Genomic DNA, 21,596 nt, shown 5'->3' on the forward strand with positions numbered 1-21,596 from the left:
GAGAAAATGTGTTGAAATGGAAGTCTCAACCTAGGGCTCCCTAGGGTCAAGCAGGACACCAATCCAGCGACTCTCTAGCTTCATTCAAGAAACATTAAGTAAGCATTCAGAATATTCCAGGCATGTGTTTTTCAAATTGTAGTAAATGGATAATCTGTCTGAATTCTCTCCCGTGCTTCCGGGGGTGGGGAGGGGGCGGGAGCTCAGGAATCCGCATTTTAAAGCAGGTGATTCACAGTTGCAGGCACTGCACTGGGTGCTGGGCCCAACTCAAGGGAAGGCAGACATGGTTCGTCTTACCACTATATTTATGTGGGAAGGGGGCAGTGAGGGAGTGAGAGAAGAGATGGTTACAATAAGGTGATAGGATGCTAGAAAAGAACGACGGGAAACCACAAAAGATGCACTGGGCTCAAACTGAGGAGGGTCAGAGAAGTCTTACCAAAGGACAGCGAAACCAAACGTGGAGGAGCTACGGCTCTGATGAAAAATGTGTATCTCACAAAAACATGGGTGTTTTCAGTTCGTAGAGTAGTATAGCAGCGATTGTGAACTAAATGGCTGGGGGAGGGTGCCGAGAAGCAGGCGAAGGACCCAACTGTGAAAGACCCCAAACCACATGAGCCTCGAAGATGTAATCTCTCCTTGTCTTCGCCCGCCCTAACGCCTTCGAGGCCAAACCCACCCGTGGCCACTCGGTAGCCCTGGAGACACCATCCAGCTCCCGGACGCCTGGCAAAACAGGAGGGGCGAGCCTCGGCTCTTCCGGGATGCGCCCCGCCCCCGCCGACAGCGAGGGACGTGCCCGCCCTGCGCGATGACGTGACGCGCCCGCGCGCGCCAAGGGAGGAGTGAGAACTGCGGTCCGGGAGGCTCTGACGCTCTGGTAAAGCGGGCTGGGTCGGGGGGAGGAAGGGGCGGGACAAGGAGTTCCCCCCAGAGTACGGGGTCGCGATTTGGACCCAGAGCTGGAGCCCTCGGGGAGCTCAGCATCGCGTCCTCTCCCAGCAGGTCCCCGTCCGGCCCGGCGATGGAGTTTCCGGACCTTGGGGCTCACTGTTCGGAGCCGAGCTGTAAGCGCTTGGGTAAGCGGGTGAAGGGGTGAGGGGCGGAGCACGCGAGAGGCGGGGCCGGGCGGAGTGGCGGGCTCCTGGGCTGGCAGTGCCCGAGGAGGGCGGGGCTCGAGCTTGGGGCGTGGCGTAGGAGATAGTGGAGTAGGGCCAGGGTCCAGTTGGTTCCTAGTACGGCAGCGTTTTCCTGCCCCTGAGTGGAAGGCTTGAGTGAGCAGGAACGTCGAGGTCCCACTGGACCTGCAGTCTGACCCATTTCCTGCAGATTTTCTGCCGCTCAAGTGCGATGCCTGTTCGGGCATCTTCTGCGCAGACCATGTGGCCTACGCCCAGCATCACTGTGGATCTGCTTACCAAAAGGTGAGGGGGCGGTCTGAGGATGAAAGGGGGCGGGTGGAGGATGCGTGCAAAATCTCCGGAAGCCCTCTGCCTCACATTTCCCCTCCTTTATTGTCTTCTTGAGGCTCAGTGCTGGGAACATTATTTCCTTTTGCGTTTATGGAGGGCATGTCCAGGCTTTTTCAGGGGGATTCTCTCAGGACCAGAGATCTGGCTGGACTGGGAGTAGGCCACAGACCGAACCCTGCTCCCTAACTATAGGATATCCAGGTGCCTGTATGCCCGCTCTGTAACGTGCCTGTTCCTGTGGCCAGAGGGGAGTCCCCTGACCGTGCTGTTGGGGAGCACATTGACCGAGACTGTCGCTCAGATCCAGCTCAACAAAAACGTAAGGTAAGTGTTAGAGGGATCAACCATGGTCACCTGGGACTACAAACGCCTGGAACTCTGCACAGCTGTTAGGACAGGACTGAAAAGGGAGCAGAGATCTCAGCAGAGACAATCCTTCCTACTCCACCTCAGATCTTCACCAATAAGTGTGAACGCGCTGGCTGCCGGCAGCGGGAAATGATGAAACTGACCTGTGATCGCTGTGGCCGAAATTTCTGCATCAAGCACCGTCACCCACTGGATCATGATTGCTCTGGGGAGGGGCACCCCACCAGTAGGGCAGGGTAATTGCAACCAAGTTCTCTACTTGCCTTTGGGACCTGAATGAACCTTTGTCATAACAGTTGGGAAGCTTCACCCTATCTCCTTTGGCTAGGGAGTCTTTTCTTTCTTTTTCAATTGCATGTTTTCCAGATCTTTTGGAGGAGCTCCCCTCCTGACTTCCTGGATCAGGGGTGGGAGGAACTTGTAAGCCGAAGGTGCCCGGAGGCATGCCCAGAGTGTCTCTTCCTACAGACTGGCTGCTATCTCCAGAGCACAAACCCGGGCTTCTTCTACAAAGACCATCCCCAGCCCAAACCAGACCTTGCCTTCGTCTTCCTCTACCAGCAGGTAGGCCTGCCTGTTTCCCCTCCCCCTTTTTTCCCTTCGCATCTTTGACCTGAGCCTCTTGAATATCTGCCATAGAGCCAAAACTCAGTCTCCAACCCGGACAGCCGCTCCAGTGATTACTTTGCAAAGTGGCTTGGTGAGTGGGGCAGAGGTTGGATGGACAGAAGCAGACCCACAGAGAGTGAAGTCCAAGGCACCTGGTCTTATTTTTCCTTTTGCAGAGTGAGGATGAGGCTCTGCAACGAGCCCTGGAACTGTCCCTGGCAGAGACCAAACCCCAGGTCCCAAGGTACCTACTCACTGATAAAAGGGTGGGGTGTGGGTGAAGGCTCAGTTTGGAGGGAGGGAGGTGGGACTGCTGTCATCCAATACAGGATAATAGGAACTTGGGCTCAAAATTCAGTTTTTGAACAATATGACCTTGGACAAGTTCTTTGGCCCATTAGGGTCTTAATATGTTCAATAAAATGAGGACAATACCAACATCCTGTAAAAACCCACATGTGAAAATTGAAACAGTACTTAGAAGGGCTCAGCACAGTGATGCCTAACAGAGGAGATGCTCACATTTTAGATACTAATTAAGCTGTTCCTCCCTCCCAGTTCTCAGGAGGAAGAAGACTTAGCTTTAGCACAAGCACTATCAGCCAGTGAGGCAGAATACCAACAGCAGCAGGTATGAGGACGGCGTAGAGATGGGCCCTGTGCTGGGAGTAAGTAAGGAGTTTGCAGGGTAGGGGGAAAGGCAGGGAGGGTGTTCTTCCAAGTGGTAGAGTTTATGATGGTGTTTATCCTTTTGTTTTCCTTATGACTCCAGTCATAGCGCATGCTGAGCTCTGCAGTAAGGACTGTCCCTCATTTCCTTGACGTTGCACCCTGTCTTCCTCTCCTTCCCTTCCCCTTGCTCCAGGCTCAAAGCCGCAGCTTGAAGCCGTCCAACTGCAACCTGTGCTAGGGTCCTGGGCTTGGGGAGGGAGGCTCAGCTGAGGAAGACTGTGGCCCTCGCACCTCTAGGGTCCACAGGGAGAGGAGGCCCGGAGCAGCCAGAGTGAAGACGAAGAGGAGTGACGTGGAGGCCACCTCCAGGGAGCATCTGGAGAAACAGCATGTGGAGCTGAGCCTACAGAGGGCTCTGCTGGCTGCTCCAGCTGCATGGGAGTGAGCCGCTCTGAACTGCTCCCTGGCCAGGTCCCACTCGGCCCCCCTGCATCTTGTCATCCCCCATATACTGGGGCTCCCCTCCATGTACAGGGGGGCAGGGAGGGGGGCTAGAAACAATAAAGGATGGGCAGTCTGTAAGACAACAAAGTGGTGTGTTTCTTTCTCTTTTCCAATCAAAAACAAGAGTCCCATCAAGAATGCTCATCTGACCTGCAGTGGAGGCCTGCTGTAGTTCCCCACACCACAAAGTCATAGTGATCCTAACACAGTCCACACTTTTATTTCCCCCACAATGCTCTTCTGAAAGTCCCCGTTCCATCACTGTAGCTAGCACCAAGACCAGGATGAAACATGGCAGGGAAGAGGGATACAGTGTATTCCCCTCAGAGTTATCCTTCAGGAAGGAAGTGGCCACAGCTTTTGTCATCATGCCTTCGTCTGGGGCTTGGTGTCTTCAGAGACTTCTTGTCCCTGCTGCTGTAGCTGCCACATGTCAGCATACACCCCACCTCGGGACAGCAGAGCCTCGTGCCTGGGGCAAGGAGAAAAATGTAAGTCCTAACCAACTGTTATTTATACCCCAAGAGTCCTCGCCACCAGTCTGAGATGACAAGGAACTGGTGAGGGAGATCCTTCCAGAAACCCCTGGGATTCCACGACCTTTCCTTGGGGCCCCCACTTCAGAGGCCCTTCCCTGTTTATCATGCTGTGTCCCTTACCGTCCTCGCTCCACGATGCGGCCATCCTTAATGACGAGGATCTGGTCAGCACTGACCACCGTGGAGAGCCTGAGAGGTCAGAGGTCAGTCAGTCACCCAGCACAACACCCGAGGGGGCCCCCACCTGTTGCCTGTCCCATACCTGTGTGCCACCACGATGGTGGTGCGGTTGGCGCAGACTTTGGCCAGAGAAGCTTGGATGGCCCTCTCATTATGGGTATCCAATGCAGACGTTGCCTACAGAGAGGGACTTAGCTAAAATTGTCCCTCCCACCAGTTCCCTGGTGGGAGGAGGATGCAAGTTGCTGGCTGAGGCCTCAGGAATCAAAAAGGACCTTGTTTTGTGCTTGAAAACTGTTAAGTATTTTTGTAAAACATGCATTTGTGCTGGCTCTCCTACATGAAGAACGGTGTTCAGCAGGAATGGCTGGGCACAGGCTCAGGGAGGAAGGAGGGGGACAAGGCGTCTCAGGGCCCTCACCTCATCCAGCAGAACAATGTCTGGAGCCTTGAGAATGGTGCGAGCGATGGCGACACGCTGTTTCTCCCCACCACTCAGCTTCAGTCCCCGCTCGCCCACCTGGGTATCATATCCTGTGGAAATTGCCCACCTCTCTCAAGTCACATGTACTACACTTGGTTTCTGTGACCAGATGGGCAAGGACGGGGTAGAATGGAGGTCAGAGGCAGTAACAGGCCTGAACTGGGTGGGGGTAGACCCTGAAGGGGAGGCTCACCTTCAGGGAAAGCCATGATGGTGTCGTGGATGCCTGCAGCCCGAGCTGCAGCCTTCACCTCGTCGTTCCCAGCTGTGATGCGGCCGTAGCGGATATTGTTGGCAATGGTGTCATTGAAGAGGACAGTGTCCTGGGGCACGACTCCAATGTGAGACCGGAGAGAGGCCTGGGTCACCTGGGACCAAAAGACCATATACTCTGGCCTGTGAGATCCCTCCAGGCCTAGAAGGTAGGATGGGCTGGTGGGAAGCACATGAGATGAGACTCTGCATGAGAGTCCTGCCTTCACCTCCCCAGACCTCAGCTGCATGGGCAAATCACTTAATCTCTTTAACTCTGTTTCCCTGTTTGACAGAAAATTCATTTTCTCTCCCTGCTGCCCTGGATGGCTGCAGATCTTTGTGCCTCATACAGCATCCTAGGAATCACTCCTGTGACTACTTTCCTTATACAGACCATGTGCCGCTAGAAAGGCTGAGGTCTCCTGACCCAGCTTTTTGCAGGGATGACAGCTCTTTCTCTACTCCTGGATGCCCAGTACCCACCGTTCTTTTACATACGGGCCCGTAAATTAGTCTTCCCCCGAGCATCCTTACCTGTGAAACATCCTGCCCATCTATTCGGATGCAGCCGGAGCTGATGTCATAGAAGCGAAATAGCAGACGCAAAACTGTGCTCTTCCCCGCTCCCGATGGGCCCACCTGTTGCATGAAAAACAGAGGGAGAAAGGACTTCCCTGGTGGTGCAGTGGCTAAAAATATGCCCACCTGGGCACATGGGTTTGCTCCCTGGTCTGGGAAGATTCCACATGTCTCGGAGCACCTCAGCCCATGCACCACAACTACTGAGCTTGTACTCTAGAGCCCAAGAGCCATAACTACTGAGCCTGCGTGCTGCAACTCTTGAAGCCCATGTGCCGGAAGCCTGTGCTCTGTAACAGGAGAAGCCACCACAATGAGAAGCCTGTGCACTGCAACAGAGTAGCTCCTGCTCACTGCAGCTAGAGAAAGCCTTCACACAGCAATTAAGAGCCACCACAACCAAAAAAAAAAAATTTTTTTTTAAAAAGGAAGGAAAAACATTCTCAGGCCCATTGGCTTTTAAGGCTTTCTCTCCAAGAGGCCATCAATGTCCATGGAGGCTGCCACATTCAGTCCTGTGACCCAATAAGACAGGGCTCTCTGACCTCCACAGCCTGGGTCCCCAGCTACCATGGGCACTGGAATAAGGGAAGCTCAAGGAGTCTGGGTCAGCTGGCTGGGTCTCCTCTCACCAGGGCCAGTGTCTGTCCAGGCATCACGGTGAAGGACACATCCTGCAGGGTCTCCCGCCTACAAGGAAGGGTGAGCATGGTCGGCAGGCTGGCTATACTGCCAGGGTCCCCTCCACCATGAGAGCTACTACTGGGCCCTGCCACCTCTCACTCAGGCTGTCTTCCCAGATGGTGGTGGGCTGAGAAGTGGGGTGGGGGGTGGGGGGTGGGACAAGGGGAGGAGCAGTGTGTAAATGGACACGGGAAAGGGGACTGTGGGACAGTGGAAGGGGAGGGGCTCACCCATCAGTATAACTGAAGTGCACGTTTTCAAACTCAATCTGCCCCCTCTGAAAGCGAAGGGGCCCTGCGCCAGGAAGGTCCTTCACCTGGGAGAGTGCCACCATTGTGTGCCATTACAGGCCTGGTATCTTCCAGACACGAGGAACACCATGCCAGCTCCCACTCCCTACAAACCCACTCCTCTCTCCTCACTCACTTCTGTCTTCTCTTTCAGCAGGTCAAACATGTTCTCCATGTCGATGAAGTTGGTCTGAATCATCCTGCAAGAATAGGGCTGGTTGGAGCTCCTCTCGGGAGCTGGGGAGATAACAGTGCACCCGGACAGGTGAGGGCTGGCATCAGGTTACCTGTAGTAGGTGCCAAACCAGTTGAGAGGCATGTACAGCTGGATGATGTAGGTGCCAAACAGCACAAAGTCCCCGACCTGTGGACATCCAGGGATGAGGACAGGGTCACAGGAGGCTGGTGGGCTGTCACCCTGCCCACTAGCTACCCCCTACCTCCTTCCCACCCATGAACCTCATGGCCTAGACAAAGTACCCAGGCCCAGGACAGTTCCCTCACCTGTAGCTTCTGCTCAGTGACAAAGTAGGCACAAAGCAGGGAGCCGGCAAGGAGTCCAAGTCCAATCACCAGGTTCTGGGTCTGATTTAGCAGAACCAGAGAAGCATTTGACTTCCACTCTAAACTCTTGGGCAATGACAAACAAGGAAGGAATGTCATACACATGTTGACAGTCACCAAATCCCAACCTGGGCCCAGGCACATCAACCTCACAGCCCAAATTTTACTCCTCTCAGGCCTGGTGATTCCACAAGTCCTGGCTGTTGCTCTCAGTAGGCCTCAAACCAGCATCCTCACCTGATATTTGATGATGGCCTCACGATAGCGTTCCACTTCATAACTCTCTGCGTTGTAATACTTCACCTGATGAATTTCAAACCTGTGCTGTTTCACACAGCCACAGCTTTCAGCTCCATTCCCCATCCCTCCTCCCTGATTGTAAGCAGCACACTTTGCATCCTCCCTGCTCCTTGTCAGCCCCAACGACCCCAGGCACACTCCTCTACATCTCCAAACCTCACAAAACTGCCACCGAGGTCTACCGTTACCGTCTCAAAGTTTAGCAAAGAGTCCACAGCCCGGGCCCGGGTAGCATTCTCCTGCATGTTCATAGCCCGTCGAAACTTTGTTCTCCACTCAGTGACCACAATGGTCAGGGCTAGAGAGTGACAGGAGAGGGAGAGGGAAGAGAAGAGAGCAAGTCACTCCCAGCAGCAGAGACCACGTGTATGTCTGCTGCTGGTCACGTGTACACTAACCCTGTGCTATAACCCAGGGACCCAGATTCCCAAAGAAGGGAGTCTTAAGCTCCCTGAGGGAAGGGGCAGTGTCCAAGACATCATCACAGTCTGCATAAAGCCTGTGTGAAAACAGTTTTGGTGAACCAATGGAAGCAAGCTGCATCCTATCACATGAAGTTCCTCCTTGACTTGAGGTTCACAGCGGGACTCTAAAGTGACCAGGAAATCCTTCCCTACGGAGAGCTGGGGTTTCCTTGACAGAGGATGCTCATCCATCACACTGGGGAGCAGCAGGAGCCTATTGGAGCCCACTGATTTACAGCCTCTCAAAGCTGGGCCATCTGAGTTGGGGCAGGACTCATGTTCAAGGCACTCCATAAATGGTTCAGGGAGATGGTTTCACCAAGCCATCTCTCATCACTCACCAAGGTAAAAACCCATGCACAGGAACACAATGAGGCCAAACCAAGCATTGAAGAACATGCTGAAGTAGACAATGCCAATGATGATGTCGGCCAGCGTGGGGATGATGTTGAATACTAGGTAGCTAGGAGGCAAAGTCAAGCAACGAAGAATAGTTTAAGGGCTCAGAGCCAGCAACTCTACCTAGGAGGATTTTGACATAGTGTTTTGTTTCCCATAGCAACAGACTAGAATCAAGCTAAATGCCCCTTAAGAATCAATGCCCCTTATTATGGCTAAATAAACCATAGCATGCCCAAACTATAGAATGCTTTGGATCAATTACAATGCATGAGAAAGATCTTCACGTATGAATGAGAATGTTGTTGTTTAATCACTAAGTTGTGTCTGACTCTTTGCAACCCTGTGGACTGTAGCACGCCAGGCTCCTCTGTCCATGGAATTCTCCAGGCAAGAATACTGGAATGGGTTGCCATTTCCTTCTCCAGGGGATCTTCCCAACCTAGAGATTGAACCTGCCTCTCCTGCTTGGAAGGCAGATTCTTTACCACTGAGCCACCAGGGAAGCCCAGATAAGAACACATCTCCCTAACATTTTGATAATAAAGCCATTCTGAGAAATGACACCTACATCATGATACCATCTGTTTTAGGAAACACCTCCACAATACCTACTAGTTCTACATGTACATATGTAAAAAAATGCAAAAAGGCAGAACTCTACATACTAAACAGAGTGGGAACCTCTAGTGAGTGGAATTCAAGAGAGATTTGCTCTGTCTGCTTCATTGGAATTATTATGAGGGCATGTGTATATTAATTTTATAATTTAAGAAAAAAAAAGAGGACAGAGAGGCAACTCCTCCAGCTGGGTGGGTTGTCCTGACAGCCCCTCCACCAGCGTCCCCAGCCCTGCCCTCCCGCAATTCCTTTCCATTGCCATGGCACCTGAGCAGCCCCGTGACACTGGACGTGCCCCGATCCACGATCCGCAGCACCTCCCCTGTGCGGCGCCCCAGGTGCCAGCGCAGTGAAAGCTCGTGCAGATGGGAGAAGAGGCGCAGTTCCACCTGCCTCGAGGTGAACTGCTGTACCCGGATCCATAGGAACGTGCGCAAGTTGGTCACGAAGCCTGCGGGGAGCCAGGGAAGGCCTCAGTAGGGCTGAGCGGCCCAATGACGTCAGCCCAGCAGCAAGATGTGAAAGGTCTGAGAGCACCGAGGGGCCTGGGGGAGGGACGCCTGTGGGAGGAGGGACAGCGGCCAATACCAACCAGGGTGAGAGCAGAGTCCCTCATACCTGTACTGCCAGTGCCACCCCCCTGGAGAAACTTGAGGAAGACATAGATGATGACCGTCCAGACCAGGGAGTTCCAAGGTGCCTTCTGGGTCAGCAAGTTCACTATGGAGAAAATGAGTCCAAGCCCACTCAGAGACCCTAGCACTCTCTTTGGGAGAAACTGCCCTAGGCACCAGCCACAGCCTCTACTGACCACCCAGTTCTCAACTCTGTCACACTTCCCTGGGCTAGTCTCTGCCACCATCCAGGCCAATGAAGGACCAGAGTGCTAAGCTGACCCCGTCCTTCTCCCCCTCACCTATGTCCCTATAGAAGATGGGGACCAACACATTCAGTCCCCTCTCCAACCCCATGAGCCCCAGGCAGATGAGCACAACAAACTGCAGAGCTGGACTCCCCCGAGGCCACAGGTAGCCACTCAGTAGGCGGAGCTTCCTGCCTAGGTCTCGCCAGGTAGACCTCGGTGGCCCTTCTGTTGATGGAACCTAGGATGGTGAAACATGTAGGGGAGGGGAGCTCAGAAGTCAAAATGGCATTAGCCAGAAACCCCCTAAGGAAAACGTATGGGATTATAGCTCCCAGGTAACTTGGACCCACACGTGACCCTTGATGGGCTCAGAAAGGCTAACAGGGATTTAGATTTAGGAAAGAAGTGAGTTATTACGATGAGTAGAAATGATGACGGGGAATGGAATTACAATGGACCCTAAGTTTTAGAAATTGAGATGTACCTGGCTCCTCTCTACATCTTGATCCTCTTCATTGACCCGCAAGGTGTAAGACTGCGGTCGAAGTCCAGGGGCCCAGAGTCCCAGGACAAAAAGCCCTCCGGAGACCACATACCGCAGCACCCACAGGCTAAACTGAACCTAGAATTAAACATAGGCGGGGAGACTATCACTGAGGGCCAAAGTCCCATTTTCACTACTTGTAACACGGCTGGGCACTGGGGTAGTACACACACCCAGGTCCTCTTCAGGGGCCCAGCATCTAATAGGTTTTAAAAAAGTCTACAGTGACTCAGCACCGCCACTCCCCACCAGCTGGCTATCAGCTCCCAGCAGCACTGGCCCCTCCTTTCTTCCCTTTCTTAAAGGCATTTGAAAAGCCTGGAAGCAATGTGAGCAGACACGCCAGCTTCCCCCTCCCCCCACGAGGTCCCTCACCTGCTGGCTCAAGTTCGCCCTTGCCCACCACCATTGTGGGTTGTTCCAAGACACCAGGGCCAAATTCTCGGCTGCAAAAGACACAGTCCAGAGGAGCAGGAGACCCGGGCTGTGCCTGAACTTGATCCAGACGCCCATTGCTAGCTTCTGCAGTGCCTGGCTCCGTTCTGTCACGAGCATCGCCAGACCACAGGCGCTGGCCACAGTCCCCAGTACAGAAGCCAGGAAAAGGTAGCCTGGTAATGGGGCACCCTGGGCAGTGCCCACCCGGCCAACGAGGCCGGCTAGGGGCAGCGCTACCTGAAGTGTGGCCAGAAGCAGCTGCAGCACGTAGGGAGCGACGCGAGGGCCGGCCGCCCAAGACACCCTGTCGGCGCCACCAGGCCCCTCCGGACGTCTGCAGGGAAAAGCCGGCACCAAGGCCAGAGCCCCCAGGGCCATCAGAATCGAGGGCACGAGCGTAAAGAAGAAACAGGGGCTGAGCCCACCCTTCGCCCAGACCGGACCCGCGGGTCCCTCGGCCTCACAGAAGTTGCCCACAGTCACCATGGCAATGCGTGGTCACCGACCGAGACTGCGGGGACTAAGGGACAGAAGAACTGGAGCGGCGGCCGCTCGGGGCGGGGCGCAGAATCCCGAGTATCTCGGGTCATGGATCCTCTGGGCGCTGAGCCGCGGGGGTCGCCGGGCAGGCTCGCACGTGGACCCGGCCACACCACCCACTCGCTTCGCGCACGCGCCGCCGCCACGCACTCACGCCGGGCACGTACGCTGTCTCCGCCGTTCGGCCGCTGCTCGCGGCAGGTGGCCCTCCGGCCGTGTCCGAGCCCACGGGAGTGTTCAACGACCGACTCCGGCGACTCTCCTCCTCAGCAGCCCCGCCCACCGGGGGCCGCCCCTGGCCCCTACTCAGGTCCCCATTGGCCGAGTCTCCGAAGGTGCGAGGAGGGGGATGGTACACGCAAAGGGCAAAATAGACGGGCGGAGCCGGCATGGTCACGTGCTCAGGGCGGGAAATCTGACCGCACGTCCTGCCGAAGTCCTTGACCTCCAAGGAACCGTGGTTCGGGAAGCTGCCCTTCTGCTCGCCCGCTAGGTCGGTATATCTAAGTGATCGCATAGACCAGCTTCCTCACGGGGCGGACACGCAGTTCCCAGCCACCTGGGTGGTTCACAGACACCCCACCCCTCCTGCCCCTCCAAACCCTGGCCGCTCCGGACAACAAGCCGCGACCTAGTCAGTCCCTTCTTTATTAAAGGTTGTCAAGCTGTACACGGTCCCCCACCCCTTTCCGCTGTAAATTCGGCTGCGTAGTTCAACCGCTCACCCGAAGCGGACCCGAGCTGGGGGAGGGGGGCGGGGGGAGGGAAAGGAGTTGGGTCCCAGCATGCAATGCGGCAGCCCACAGCCGAGGGCGAAGCCATCCTGTCGCCCCTCCGTCCCCGTCGGGACAGCGGGATGCAGGCCAGAGCGCTGTTGCTGGGAGACAGACAGCCGAAGTCACACTCCGGCCCTTTCCATCCCATGTGCAGGTGGTACGGGGTACAATAAGCAGCAATGGGGGCCAGGAAGGCCTCAAGTCTCCCAGGGGCCCATCCTAAAAAGTTGGAGAGGACAGCAAAGACTTTCCATCCCTGCTCCACAGTTTAGAAACCTTCCTTCTTAGTGTCAAAAGATAGCATGAGGGGAGCTGGGAGCTAAAGCTTCCACACCAACACAAAGCAAAAGCTGAACAGAAGGGGGGAGCAAAAGAACAGAAGGGGAGCAAGTGGCAAACATGCCAGTGATGTATATGCAGGAAGCAGGGGAGAGGTGAGCAGGCTGCAGCACTGGGAGAGAACTGGGGGTGAGGTAAGGGCCACAGCCTGAGCTGCTCATCTGTTCGGGGTGGGGAGGGAGGCTGCAGAGGTTGAGGGTCCAGGCCCAACCTCCCCACTCCACAGTTGGCACACGTTCTCCCTGCTTGGCAGCTTCTGGGGTGGACAGTCCTCTGGAGACTTGCAGGGGTGGGTGCAAAGGTGGCAGTACTGGGGCTGGGCTGGGGACCAGTTTCTAGCACCACACTCTGAGCCAAGGGGGGTCCTGGGGATGAGGCTAGAGTCCCGTGTGCCCTGTTTCCTAGGCCCCCCTTCTCTCTCCTGGGGCTGTGGCAAGCCCAGCATTGGCACCTCCCTTGGCCAGGCACGGACACACAAACACCACACACGTGGAGCCAGGCAGCACTCGGGAGCCCTCCATGACGGACGGATGGGATGGCAGGGCAGCAATGGCCTCCATCCTGGGGCACAGGGACCCTCCTCTGGGATGATAGGGCAACGACGGCCTCCATCCTGAGGCATAGGGACCCTCCTCCGCCTTGTCTATACCTGTGGAGAGAAATGGGTTGGTGATGGAGATGGTCTTCAGCAATCTGCTTACACAACAGAAGCCTGGATATAAAGGAAAAGGAAATTTTGATTCTGGGGCAGGTAAGCAAAGGAAAAATCAAGTCCTGGGTTTCATAGTTGGTGAGGGGAGAGAAGGAAGTCTACTTTGGAGGAGAAGTTGCAGTGTCATTTGCTCAGGAGGCCACCTCCCTTCACATGAGAACCTTGACCTCAGCCTGGAAGTTACTACTTCTGGCTGTCGGTTTCGGGTCTTGGAGCCCTTACCTTGTGCACCTGAGGTGGGAGCTCATCCTCTGAGCCCTCTTCGGGCACAGGCTCCGGGTGCCTTGATGCTGACTGCCCATCTTCAGCCCATCCTCCCAGGGGCAGCCGAGAGAAGTGAGAGGGAGCCCGGGGCACTGTGCCAGGATCTGCAGACACAAGTGAGTACTCTTAGTCTGCACACAGACAGGAATGAGGAGACGGGCTCTGGGGCTGCTGGGGGAGTTGGAGGCGCCAGGGAGGGACTAGTCTCCTTGGATCTGGTCCCTCTGACCTCTTTCCTCCCCTAGAGGCCCAGAAGGACCACTCTTCCCTGAAGGCTCTGTGTCTTCTGTACCCCCAGTGCATACCTGTGATGCCTCCATAACGCCTCTGGAAGCCCCCCTGCAGGGCAGTGGTCTCAGGAGCTCCAGGCCGGGGTGCAGCACAGGGATAGCTGGCAGAGCGGGGGATAGGCTGGGCGGCCCGGGCCCCCTCTCCCCCCTCTTCAGGGGCACTCTCCCCACTCTCATCACTCTCCCGGCGGTGCCACACATGCCGCTCAGGTTCAGCCTGGGCCTGCTGCTTGTGGAGCTGAGAAGTGGGGGATTCGTTAGTTGGGGACAGAAAGTGAAATTGCTCAGTCATGTCTGACTCTTTGCTACCCCATGGACTGTACATTTTGTGGAATTCTCCAGGCCAGGATACTGGAGTGGGTAGCCTTTTCCTTCTCCAGGGGATCTTCCCAACCCAGGAATCGAACCCAGGTCTCCCCCATTGCAGGTGGATTCTTTACTTGCTGAGCCACAAGGGAAGCAGTTGGGGACAGAAGAATATCTAAAATAGTTACCCTCCACCATGGTATTGGCCAGTTCTGATTTATATTGCCTCATCTAGAACCACTCACTCAGAGTACCTGTCATGTTAATAACATGTACAATACATGTAATGTTTTCCAAGTTAAATTCTCAGCAGATTCCAGGAAAAACCCTGTGCACAGATTGTAATGGCTCTCATTTTCCCCAGTTATTTGATTCCAGAATAAATTGTGAATTTAAGTGCCAGGAGCTCTTTTAGGTGCTGGGGATACAGCAGTAAACAAAATAGACAAAACTCCCAACTCACTCCCTGGGGCTTATATACTTGGATGGGGTGGGGAGAGATAGACAATAAACAAATAAGTAAGGAAAAAATACAGTGTTAGATGATGCTAAATGCTATGGAGAGAAAAACAGAACTGGAAGATTCAGATCCCTAGGCAAGGGAGGCTTTGACTCAGGGTGGCCAGAGATGGTACAGACCTGAATGAGAAGGAGGCAGCCATGTGGATATGTCAGGGAAGTGGATTCTTAGCGGGGGAAACCACAAGTGTGGAAAAGCCCTGGGTGAAAGTAAGCTTATCTGAAAAGGATAGGAAGAGGAAACATGGGGAATGGAAATTGCAGAGCAGGTAAATGGCAGAGAAGGGATTCGAGCCCATGTCTTGCTTCTCCATGTCTAAAACCCTCAATTCTATTTTCAGCTGCCACCTTGGTTCTACGGCCCTGCCCCTTCCTGCCCACTCACCTGGTGCATGTAGAGGGCATGCAGGCTCATCTCAGTGGATGCATATTCTGACAGCACCAGGCTCTGCAGTTGGCCTTCCCACACACTGCTCCCGGAGCTGGCTGTCCTGGCATCCACCCTGTCCCCGCCGCCAGCACAGACAGCAGTCATCAACATTTCTGAGACCGGCACAAACTACTGGGGGCTACTGCCACGCCCTCCCCTCATGGCCCACTGCTACTCACCCAGAGCCTGTCATGGTGCTGGGAGCCCGGCCCGTGGGAGCCTGACCAGGCTGCAGAGGCGAGAAGGAGCGCAGAGCAGAGGCAACTTCAGCCCTGTGCCTGGAGCCCTGCAGGTCTCTAGGCAGTGGGGGGCCCCGGCAGGATGAGCCAGCTACCACATTTGCAATAAGGCTCAGTGGCTGTGAATAAAAGGGGTGGTAGAATTCTCAGGGCACAGGGAGGCCTCTGGGTCCCCGACGACTCTGCACATTAGGACCCAGTGGCACAGACTGAATGAACAGAGAGAAGGAAACTGACGGGGTGGACCCTTCTGCCCCACACCCTCAAGTCCCAGCTCCTGGCGTCCACTCTGCCCATCATATCCTAGTCCCTAGGAACGCACCTCAGACTCGGATTGTAAGGACTGGATGGACGTAAAGAGGGCATTTTCCGGGAGCAGACCCCCTTGGGCAAGGCCAGCAGCTGCTCCATCCCGCTGAACTTGCTCCTTCAGGAAACCTAGGAAGGCCGTGCTCTCACGTGGTGGCTGCCAGCCAGGGTTGGTGATGGCAAAGTGCATGAGTGACAACTCTGTCTTCCCATCCTCGGCCTGCTGGTACACTGAGGCCTCCGTCTGCCCACCGGACAGCCACTGCACAAAGGAGGCTGCAGTGAGCAGGACTGGCCCCTTACAGAAGCCCTTTTGGTACCTTTCCTGCGGCAGAGTGGGGAGGCCTTGCCCCTGGAGGACAGAGGCCACACTGCACTGCTGTATTTCGTCTAGGGGCCCTAGTGGCCACCCTACGAGTAGCCACATACTGTGCTAGCTGCTTGGTTTGTGCCTTTCTCAGGGGAGCTTGGCCAAGGGTACAAGTTTAAGGCTATAATCCAGTCCAGGCTCCTGTTTACAAAGCCGTGTGTGCCCTGGTGCATTTTGGGCTGCCACTTTGTGATTCGTTGGCTCTGAAGGGGTATCTTTTGCAGTTTGCCCCAAGATGCTGCATAGGCCAGCATCACCTCTGGCCAACTGCCCCGCTCCTTTCCTAATACCTGGGGATGCCCATGCTGGCGAACATCCATCTGAGCGAAGGAGCAGGTGTCTCCAACACCGACAACTTCCACGGTGAAATTGCGGAAGAAGTCTATAATCTCCAGGGCCCGTGGGCGCAGACAGAAGATGAGGATGAGAGGTGTGACAATGGGGCTCAGTAACTCCTCCAGGATGAACACCTAGAGAGGAAGAAAGGGATTGAGGTCACAAGAGAGCAGGAGGGAGACCAGCCCTCGGCACCGAGCTGTCAGCCAGTCTCTAGCAGGCCCTGACTCCAACTCCACTCACTGCCTTGTACTGGAAGAGCTGGGCAAACTCGTCCCGGGTCTGCGAGCGGTGGGCATTACCCTGCCAGTGGTCAGGCATGTAGTGGATGTGAGCGAGGATCACGCGGAGCAGCTGCTCAGGGCAGAACACCATGTGCTGGTCTGGGATAAAGGACCTGGTGGGATCAGGGCTGTGGTGAGATGGAAGCCCTTCCCGGAAATGACAGTCAGCCTGCTCCCCCCTGCTGCCCTGGCCCACCTGCACACGGTCACGGTGACCCCCAGGAGTGTGACGGTAGTGAGGACGTGTTCCACAGCCAGCACGTCTTCATCGTAGATGGTGAGGGCAATAAGCACGGCCAGGATGGAGCCAGCGAAGAAGGCGCAGTTCTTGGCCAGCAGTGTCAGCAGCGGTGACAAGAAGCAATTCATGTACTTGGACGCGGGCTTGTAGCCTCGGTTGAGGCGGGACTGCAGCTCGTGCTCCAGCTCGTTGAAGTGGCGGAGGTAGCAGCGGCCGTAGAGCGACCAGCAGCGCGCACCCAGGGCACCCGGCTCCCGCTTGAGCACCTCGGCATAACTGAAGAAGGCGTAGAGGATCTGCCAGATGAGGATGAGGGGGCACAGCAGGAAGTTGGCAATTCCGATCCACAGGATGCGGTTGCTGAGGCGCTGGGCCAGCTCCAGCCGTTGCCCCCCACGTTTGTACTCAGCCTTGAGGCTCCATTCGTTGAGAAAGAGAGAGCCAGGTCCCCAGAAGAGGATCAGCTCGAAGTTGTACTTGAGGCCCCGGGTGAAGAAGACAACCTCCCCGAGACCGGGCAGGCGGAAGCGCAGGGGCAGGAGGGACTTGTTCACCAGCGCCACCATGTAGTTCTGGAACCGGAGGATGCGGTGGTAGATGTCCAGCTCTGTCAACTCACGCTTGTGGATGCAGATCTGGTGCTCCTTCTGGGTCTGCACGATCCGGGCCTGCACTTCTTGCCATGTGCAGTATGGAAGTGCCGACTGGGGTAGGGAAGAGACAGGGGATGGAAGGCGGGGTGGTTGCCTCAGCCCCTTGCACTCCATGAGCTGTGAGGCTCAGGGGTCCTTGGGAGCCTTCAAGCAGACCCTGCCTGACCTACCAAGGATGGAGGAGGTTGCCTGATGCCCAGGAATATACCCCACCCTTCCCAGGTGGTGGAAGACATCCTGGACTGTGGTGCTAACTGCCCAGCTTCCCAGTCTCACCATGGGGATTCGCAGAGCATGCAGGTAGAAGGAGTGGATCTCCCAGTAGCAGCAAATGTTATAGATAAACTTGATGAGCCGGTGGACCCAGAAGACACCAGCGATGACCAGGATGGTGATAAGGGAGCCATTTTCCTGAATCCTGGTAGGGGAACAGGAAAGGGGAGGAAGAGTGGCCTGAGGCCTCTGGGCAGAAATGCTGTTGTCCTGAAAGGTTCGGAGAGGCTGAGCCTGTGTTCTGGGGAATGTTACCGCCTCACACCCCATCCCCCACCTGCTAGCTGAACTACAGGCTCTAGTGCCCTCTGACCTGTAGTGCTTACCTGGCACTACAGACTTGGGCAGGCAGAAAGGCATCTGGCAGAGTGACCTTGACAGGCTCGGTCGGGTGAAGACTGTGGTTCACCATCTTATTGGCGAATAGGATGTCGTAGTCCACACAGCTGACCAGGAAGGTGGTAAAGGCAACCACAAAGAGGAACTGCCTGGGAGTTGGGCAGAGGGGGTGCGGTCTGAGAGTCAGAGAGACACCAGTGAAATAACCGGGAAAAAGTGAGAGTCTGGAAGTGGCAGACCAAAACTAGGGAGCAGCCTCTGGGGAAATGGAGGGCCTCTCTCTACTGCTTGGCCCCAGGAAACCCAAGGCAGCACCTGTTTTTGGCTCTTAGCTTCAGGTACCACAGAATCAGCCTGCTTTTCTATCTCATGGTAATCTCTGCCACCACTCACTCTTTCAAAGGTTTTTAGACTGTGTGGTCTCTGGTCCCCAGTCCCTGATTTCCTGTTGAGATTGTAGAACCCCTTTGCAGATTTGAATTCTTTTCTTAGGGAGGGCAGGTTTTCCACCCTTTACTCTTTGGCAAAGCCACATGGCTCCTTCCTCCCAGAAGCCCCTCTACTCAGCAGTGGGTCTAAGGTACATCCAAGGCAGAACAGAGACATTTTTCTCAAGTAAGCATCTGGCATCTGATACCTCCTGACTGAACCATGCTCATTCTACTGGAGCTCTGATGAGCCTGACTTCTCTTTGTGGAAGAGACAGGACTTGGAAAGCCTTCCTTATAAGGGTGATTAAAAAAGATAAGGCTGTAAAACTTGGTGCCACACCCAGCCTTAAACTATAAAGGTTTGCGGTTTGGAGCCTTGCACCTAGTTGCACTGGCAGTTGGGCCAGGAGCTGAGCTCAGAGACAGGAAGCACTGTGATGTGTTCCTTCACCGCACCATCCGTCCTTGTACTTACATGAGCTCAAAGATCTCCCCGATGAGCATACAAGTGAAACCATTCTTCTGGTGTAGATTATAAACGTGCGATTGTTAAGAAAAAGTAGTCAGTAGAGACAGCAGTTAAGAGCACAGACTTTGGTGTCATGTATCTGAGATGAAGTCCTGGCTCTCTGACTTTCGAGTCATGTGACTCTGGCCAAGTTACTTAACCTCTCTAAGTTTCTGTCTGTAGTAGTATAGTAGCACCTGTCTTATAGGATTGTTAGGTCTGAGATAGTACATGTAAAGTATTTAACAAAGAACTGACACAAAGTCAAAAGACATTAATTATTACAATTATTAGCATACCATCAAGAAAATCACCCTCAGAGAGGTTCCTTATAAATTAATACTACAAAGTACAATGCACATGGCTCTTAATAGATGTCAGATATTATTATTTTTAACTGTCATTATTTCCCTGGCCTCTATTTAGGTTCAAGGTGCGCTCCACTCTCCTTCAAGGGATTAGAGCCAAACCCACACCAAGTTCTTCCCCTCAAAGGGCCTGGCTTAGAGAGCGGCTGAAGGTTCAAGAGCTCCAACACAGAGACATAAAGGATATTCGAGAGAAGAAGAGGTCAAGATTTTCGATGTGGTGCCAAGGTGCTGTGGGTACAGGAGCAGAGATGTCAGAGCCTCGAAGAAATGGAAGCCCCTTGCTCCCTCAGCGTCCCTCCACCAAATCTTCCCCCAAGTCCCAGTTCTGGCTGTCGTGTGCAAGAACTCACACTTGCTCCCCTCAGGAACATGCACCAACAGGTCCTCCTCTCCAGGGGGTGAATCGCTGTAGGAGGCCTCTAGGCGCTGGTATTCAGTGTCAAACTGCGCCATCACCACTGCCCCCTGTCCACCCTGTCGACCTGTGGGTGCAGAGGAAAGAGAGACCCAGGTTTAGACCTGCCTTCATCTTCTTCCTGCCTACTAGAACAGAAATGAATGAGAAAGAATCCCTGGGCTTGGTCTCCACTACTAGTCATCTTGGATCAAAAGCAGAGGAAGAGTAGTAACCCAAGGAGAGCAACATGCTTAGGGCTTGGGAGACACTCACTGACCAATGAGGTCAGTCATTCCCGTAGCCTTTACTGAGTGTCTGCTGAGGCCTTGTTGGCCTAAAGACAGACTCTGCCCCTTTTGCGGGGGTGGGCAGCAGGGTCTGTTTCATCTTCTATTCAGTGGAGAGAAGGGGCCCTCCCACTCCCCTCCTAGAGAAACCCTGGTCTCCCAAGAGACTAGCAGTTTGGAAGCACTTTGTAAACAGAGGTTTGAGATAAGCACATGGCCCTACCAGCTCCATGGACAGTGTCAGCTCCGCTCCAGCCCTCGATGCCCTGGCTCTGCAGCTGCTGGAGGAGAAGGTGTCAGGCCCCAGAGAGTGGGGAGTGGAAACAGAAATAAACCCAACCCTACCACTCCCCCCTACCCCCCCAATCTCCCCCACCCCTGCTCAGGGGAAGCCAAGCAAGTGGCAGGGAGGCTGCGAGGCACCCCTCCTAGCCTAAGGCTATGCACACTTCCTCCTCATATGAGGCCACTCATTCAACTCTAGGGTCCCGTGCTGTGGCTTAATGAACCTGTGGAGACTGAGTCTGTACAGGGCTGCACTGTTTCTCCATGCTCCACCTCAGCCTCAGGAATTAGGTGGACCTTTGGGGGTCTGCAAAGTCCCAAACCCAAAACCCAAGAAGAGAGTCTCTCCTAAAAAGGAGCTGCCCTTGCTTCCCTAGCAAACACCCAGCAGGCAGCCAAAGTTCCTAGATGGGATATCCTGACTTGGGTCAGTGTAGACCCAGATCCTGGCTCAACTGTGGGTTCCCTTGGTCCCGGAGACAGGCATGATCTAGGTGGCACTCACTCAGTCAGTGCAGACCCTGAAACTGTGGAGCACTGCCCAGCCTGGCCCCAGTGGGATTCCCCGAGTTAGTGAGAGCCCTGGATCCTAAGAATCTGACCAAGCCCTCAGGGAACTCACCACTCACAGGGTCAGTGTAGACCCAGGGCCCATAGAGCCCCTGTCAGCCGGGCCCGGGCTCAGGGGTTCCTGCGGACGTTGGAAGAATCGAGCCAGTCCGACAGCCGATACCCCAAGCTGAGCTGGGTTGCCTTCCTACACCCAGCTGCCACGACCCGAGCCCAGCGCGCCCCTAGACCGCCCGGCCCTAGGCCAAGGGCTCGGCTCCCAACAGCGGACAATCTTGCGCGCGGCCCCGCCGCTCACGCGCGCCCCCGTCCGCGCGCCCCCGCTATCAAAACATTCCGGCTGCGCGCTTCCGCCCCGCCCGCGGTGCCCCTTCCCCCGTTACCCGTCGCAAGTCCGCTTAGGACTCCGCGGGCATACCTGGCCAGGCCCGACACGGGTCGTGAGATTTCGGTAACCGGGCTCGCGTTCCACCTCAGGAAGGGTGACCCGGGTGATTCCAAGGGCTCCGTCGCCTCCACTGGGCTCGATCAGACCGGGAGCGCTAGGCCCGGCGTCTGCCACTCACTGTCAGCCGCAGTTAGCCTGGCCAATGAACATGGGGGTGGAGACACGACGGCTAATGCTCGGCGTCCGAGGCGGGACTAAAGGCTAGAGGCGGGCCCTGGAAGTCAGGGAACCAATTGTGCGC

The 21,596-nt window shown here is 55.2% G+C and overlaps 2 protein-coding genes across 8 annotated transcripts; one reads left to right on the top strand and one right to left on the bottom strand.

Annotated features, from left to right (window-relative positions):
• Positions 1–773: 773 nt before the first annotated feature.
• ZFAND2B (zinc finger AN1-type containing 2B) lies at positions 774–3,719 on the top strand. Of its 6 annotated transcripts, none has more exons than XM_055573535.1 (10): positions 774–886; positions 1,012–1,073; positions 1,336–1,430; positions 1,671–1,802; positions 1,932–2,083; positions 2,316–2,411; positions 2,487–2,547; positions 2,633–2,700; positions 3,015–3,087; positions 3,426–3,719. In XM_055573535.1, the coding sequence occupies exons 2-10, from the start codon at positions 1,031–1,033 to the stop codon at positions 3,477–3,479; spliced, it is 774 nt and encodes a 257-aa protein (XP_055429510.1). In that variant the 5' UTR covers positions 774–886; positions 1,012–1,030; the 3' UTR covers positions 3,480–3,719. The 6 variants fall into 6 exon arrangements, with proteins under 6 accessions (XP_055429510.1, XP_055429512.1, XP_055429509.1 ...); XM_055573537.1 differs by having other exon boundaries at positions 775–886; positions 1,012–1,085; positions 3,015–3,124; positions 3,322–3,719; XM_055573534.1 differs by having other exon boundaries at positions 775–886; positions 1,012–1,085; positions 3,322–3,719.
• A 117-nt stretch (positions 3,720–3,836) lies between these two features.
• ATG9A (autophagy related 9A) lies at positions 3,837–21,478 on the bottom strand. Of its 2 annotated transcripts, XM_055573513.1 has the most exons (35): positions 21,326–21,478; positions 20,276–20,333; positions 19,719–19,850; positions 19,553–19,596; positions 18,965–19,029; positions 18,046–18,207; positions 17,723–17,864; positions 16,749–17,497; positions 16,512–16,665; positions 16,223–16,402; positions 15,576–15,824; positions 15,194–15,372; positions 14,970–15,087; positions 13,775–13,997; positions 13,428–13,573; positions 11,546–11,778; positions 10,776–11,172; positions 10,341–10,478; positions 9,908–10,094; positions 9,610–9,711; positions 9,259–9,442; positions 8,313–8,434; positions 7,696–7,805; positions 7,445–7,510; positions 7,148–7,273; positions 6,931–7,007; positions 6,780–6,843; positions 6,584–6,669; positions 6,302–6,359; positions 5,625–5,729; positions 5,029–5,203; positions 4,773–4,885; positions 4,434–4,528; positions 4,292–4,360; positions 3,837–4,104 (listed from the first exon to the last, which is right to left on the bottom strand). In XM_055573513.1, the coding sequence occupies exons 3-35, from the start codon at positions 19,819–19,821 to the stop codon at positions 3,999–4,001; spliced, it is 5,127 nt and encodes a 1,708-aa protein (XP_055429488.1). In that variant the 5' UTR covers positions 19,822–19,850; positions 20,276–20,333; positions 21,326–21,478; the 3' UTR covers positions 3,837–3,998. The 2 variants fall into 2 exon arrangements, with proteins under 2 accessions (XP_055429488.1, XP_055429486.1); XM_055573511.1 differs by lacking the exons at positions 3,837–4,104; positions 4,292–4,360; positions 4,434–4,528; ... (15 more) ...; positions 10,776–11,172; positions 11,546–11,778 and adding an exon at positions 12,011–13,142 and having other exon boundaries at positions 21,326–21,473.
• Between the last annotated feature and the right edge of the window lie 118 nt (positions 21,479–21,596).

The sequence above is a fragment of the Bubalus kerabau genome, chromosome 3 (assembly GCF_029407905.1).
Source record: "Bubalus kerabau isolate K-KA32 ecotype Philippines breed swamp buffalo chromosome 3, PCC_UOA_SB_1v2, whole genome shotgun sequence".
Classification (NCBI taxonomy): Eukaryota; Metazoa; Chordata; class Mammalia; order Artiodactyla; family Bovidae; genus Bubalus; species Bubalus kerabau.

Excerpts from the sequence above, each read along its gene's own strand:
- ZFAND2B (XM_055573532.1), top strand. The coding sequence starts at position 1,031 with ATGGAGTTTCCGGACCTTGGGGCTCACTGTTCGGAGCCGAGCTGTAAG. Across the intron at positions 1,803-1,931 it reads CAGCTCAACAAAAACGTAAG|ATCTTCACCAATAAGTGTGA; the intron begins GTAAGTGTTAGA and ends ACTCCACCTCAG. Across the intron at positions 2,084-2,315 it reads CACCCCACCAGTAGGGCAGG|ACTGGCTGCTATCTCCAGAG; the intron begins GTAATTGCAACC and ends CTCTTCCTACAG.
- ATG9A (XM_055573513.1), bottom strand. The coding sequence starts at position 19,821 with ATGGCGCAGTTTGACACTGAATACCAGCGCCTAGAGGCCTCCTACAGC. Across the intron at positions 15,825-16,222 it reads GCCAGCATGGGCATCCCCAG|TGGCTGTCCGGTGGGCAGAC; the intron begins GTATTAGGAAAG and ends TCCTTTGTGCAG. Across the intron at positions 5,730-6,301 it reads CTGGACAGACACTGGCCCTG|GTGGGCCCATCGGGAGCGGG; the intron begins GTGAGAGGAGAC and ends TTCATGCAACAG.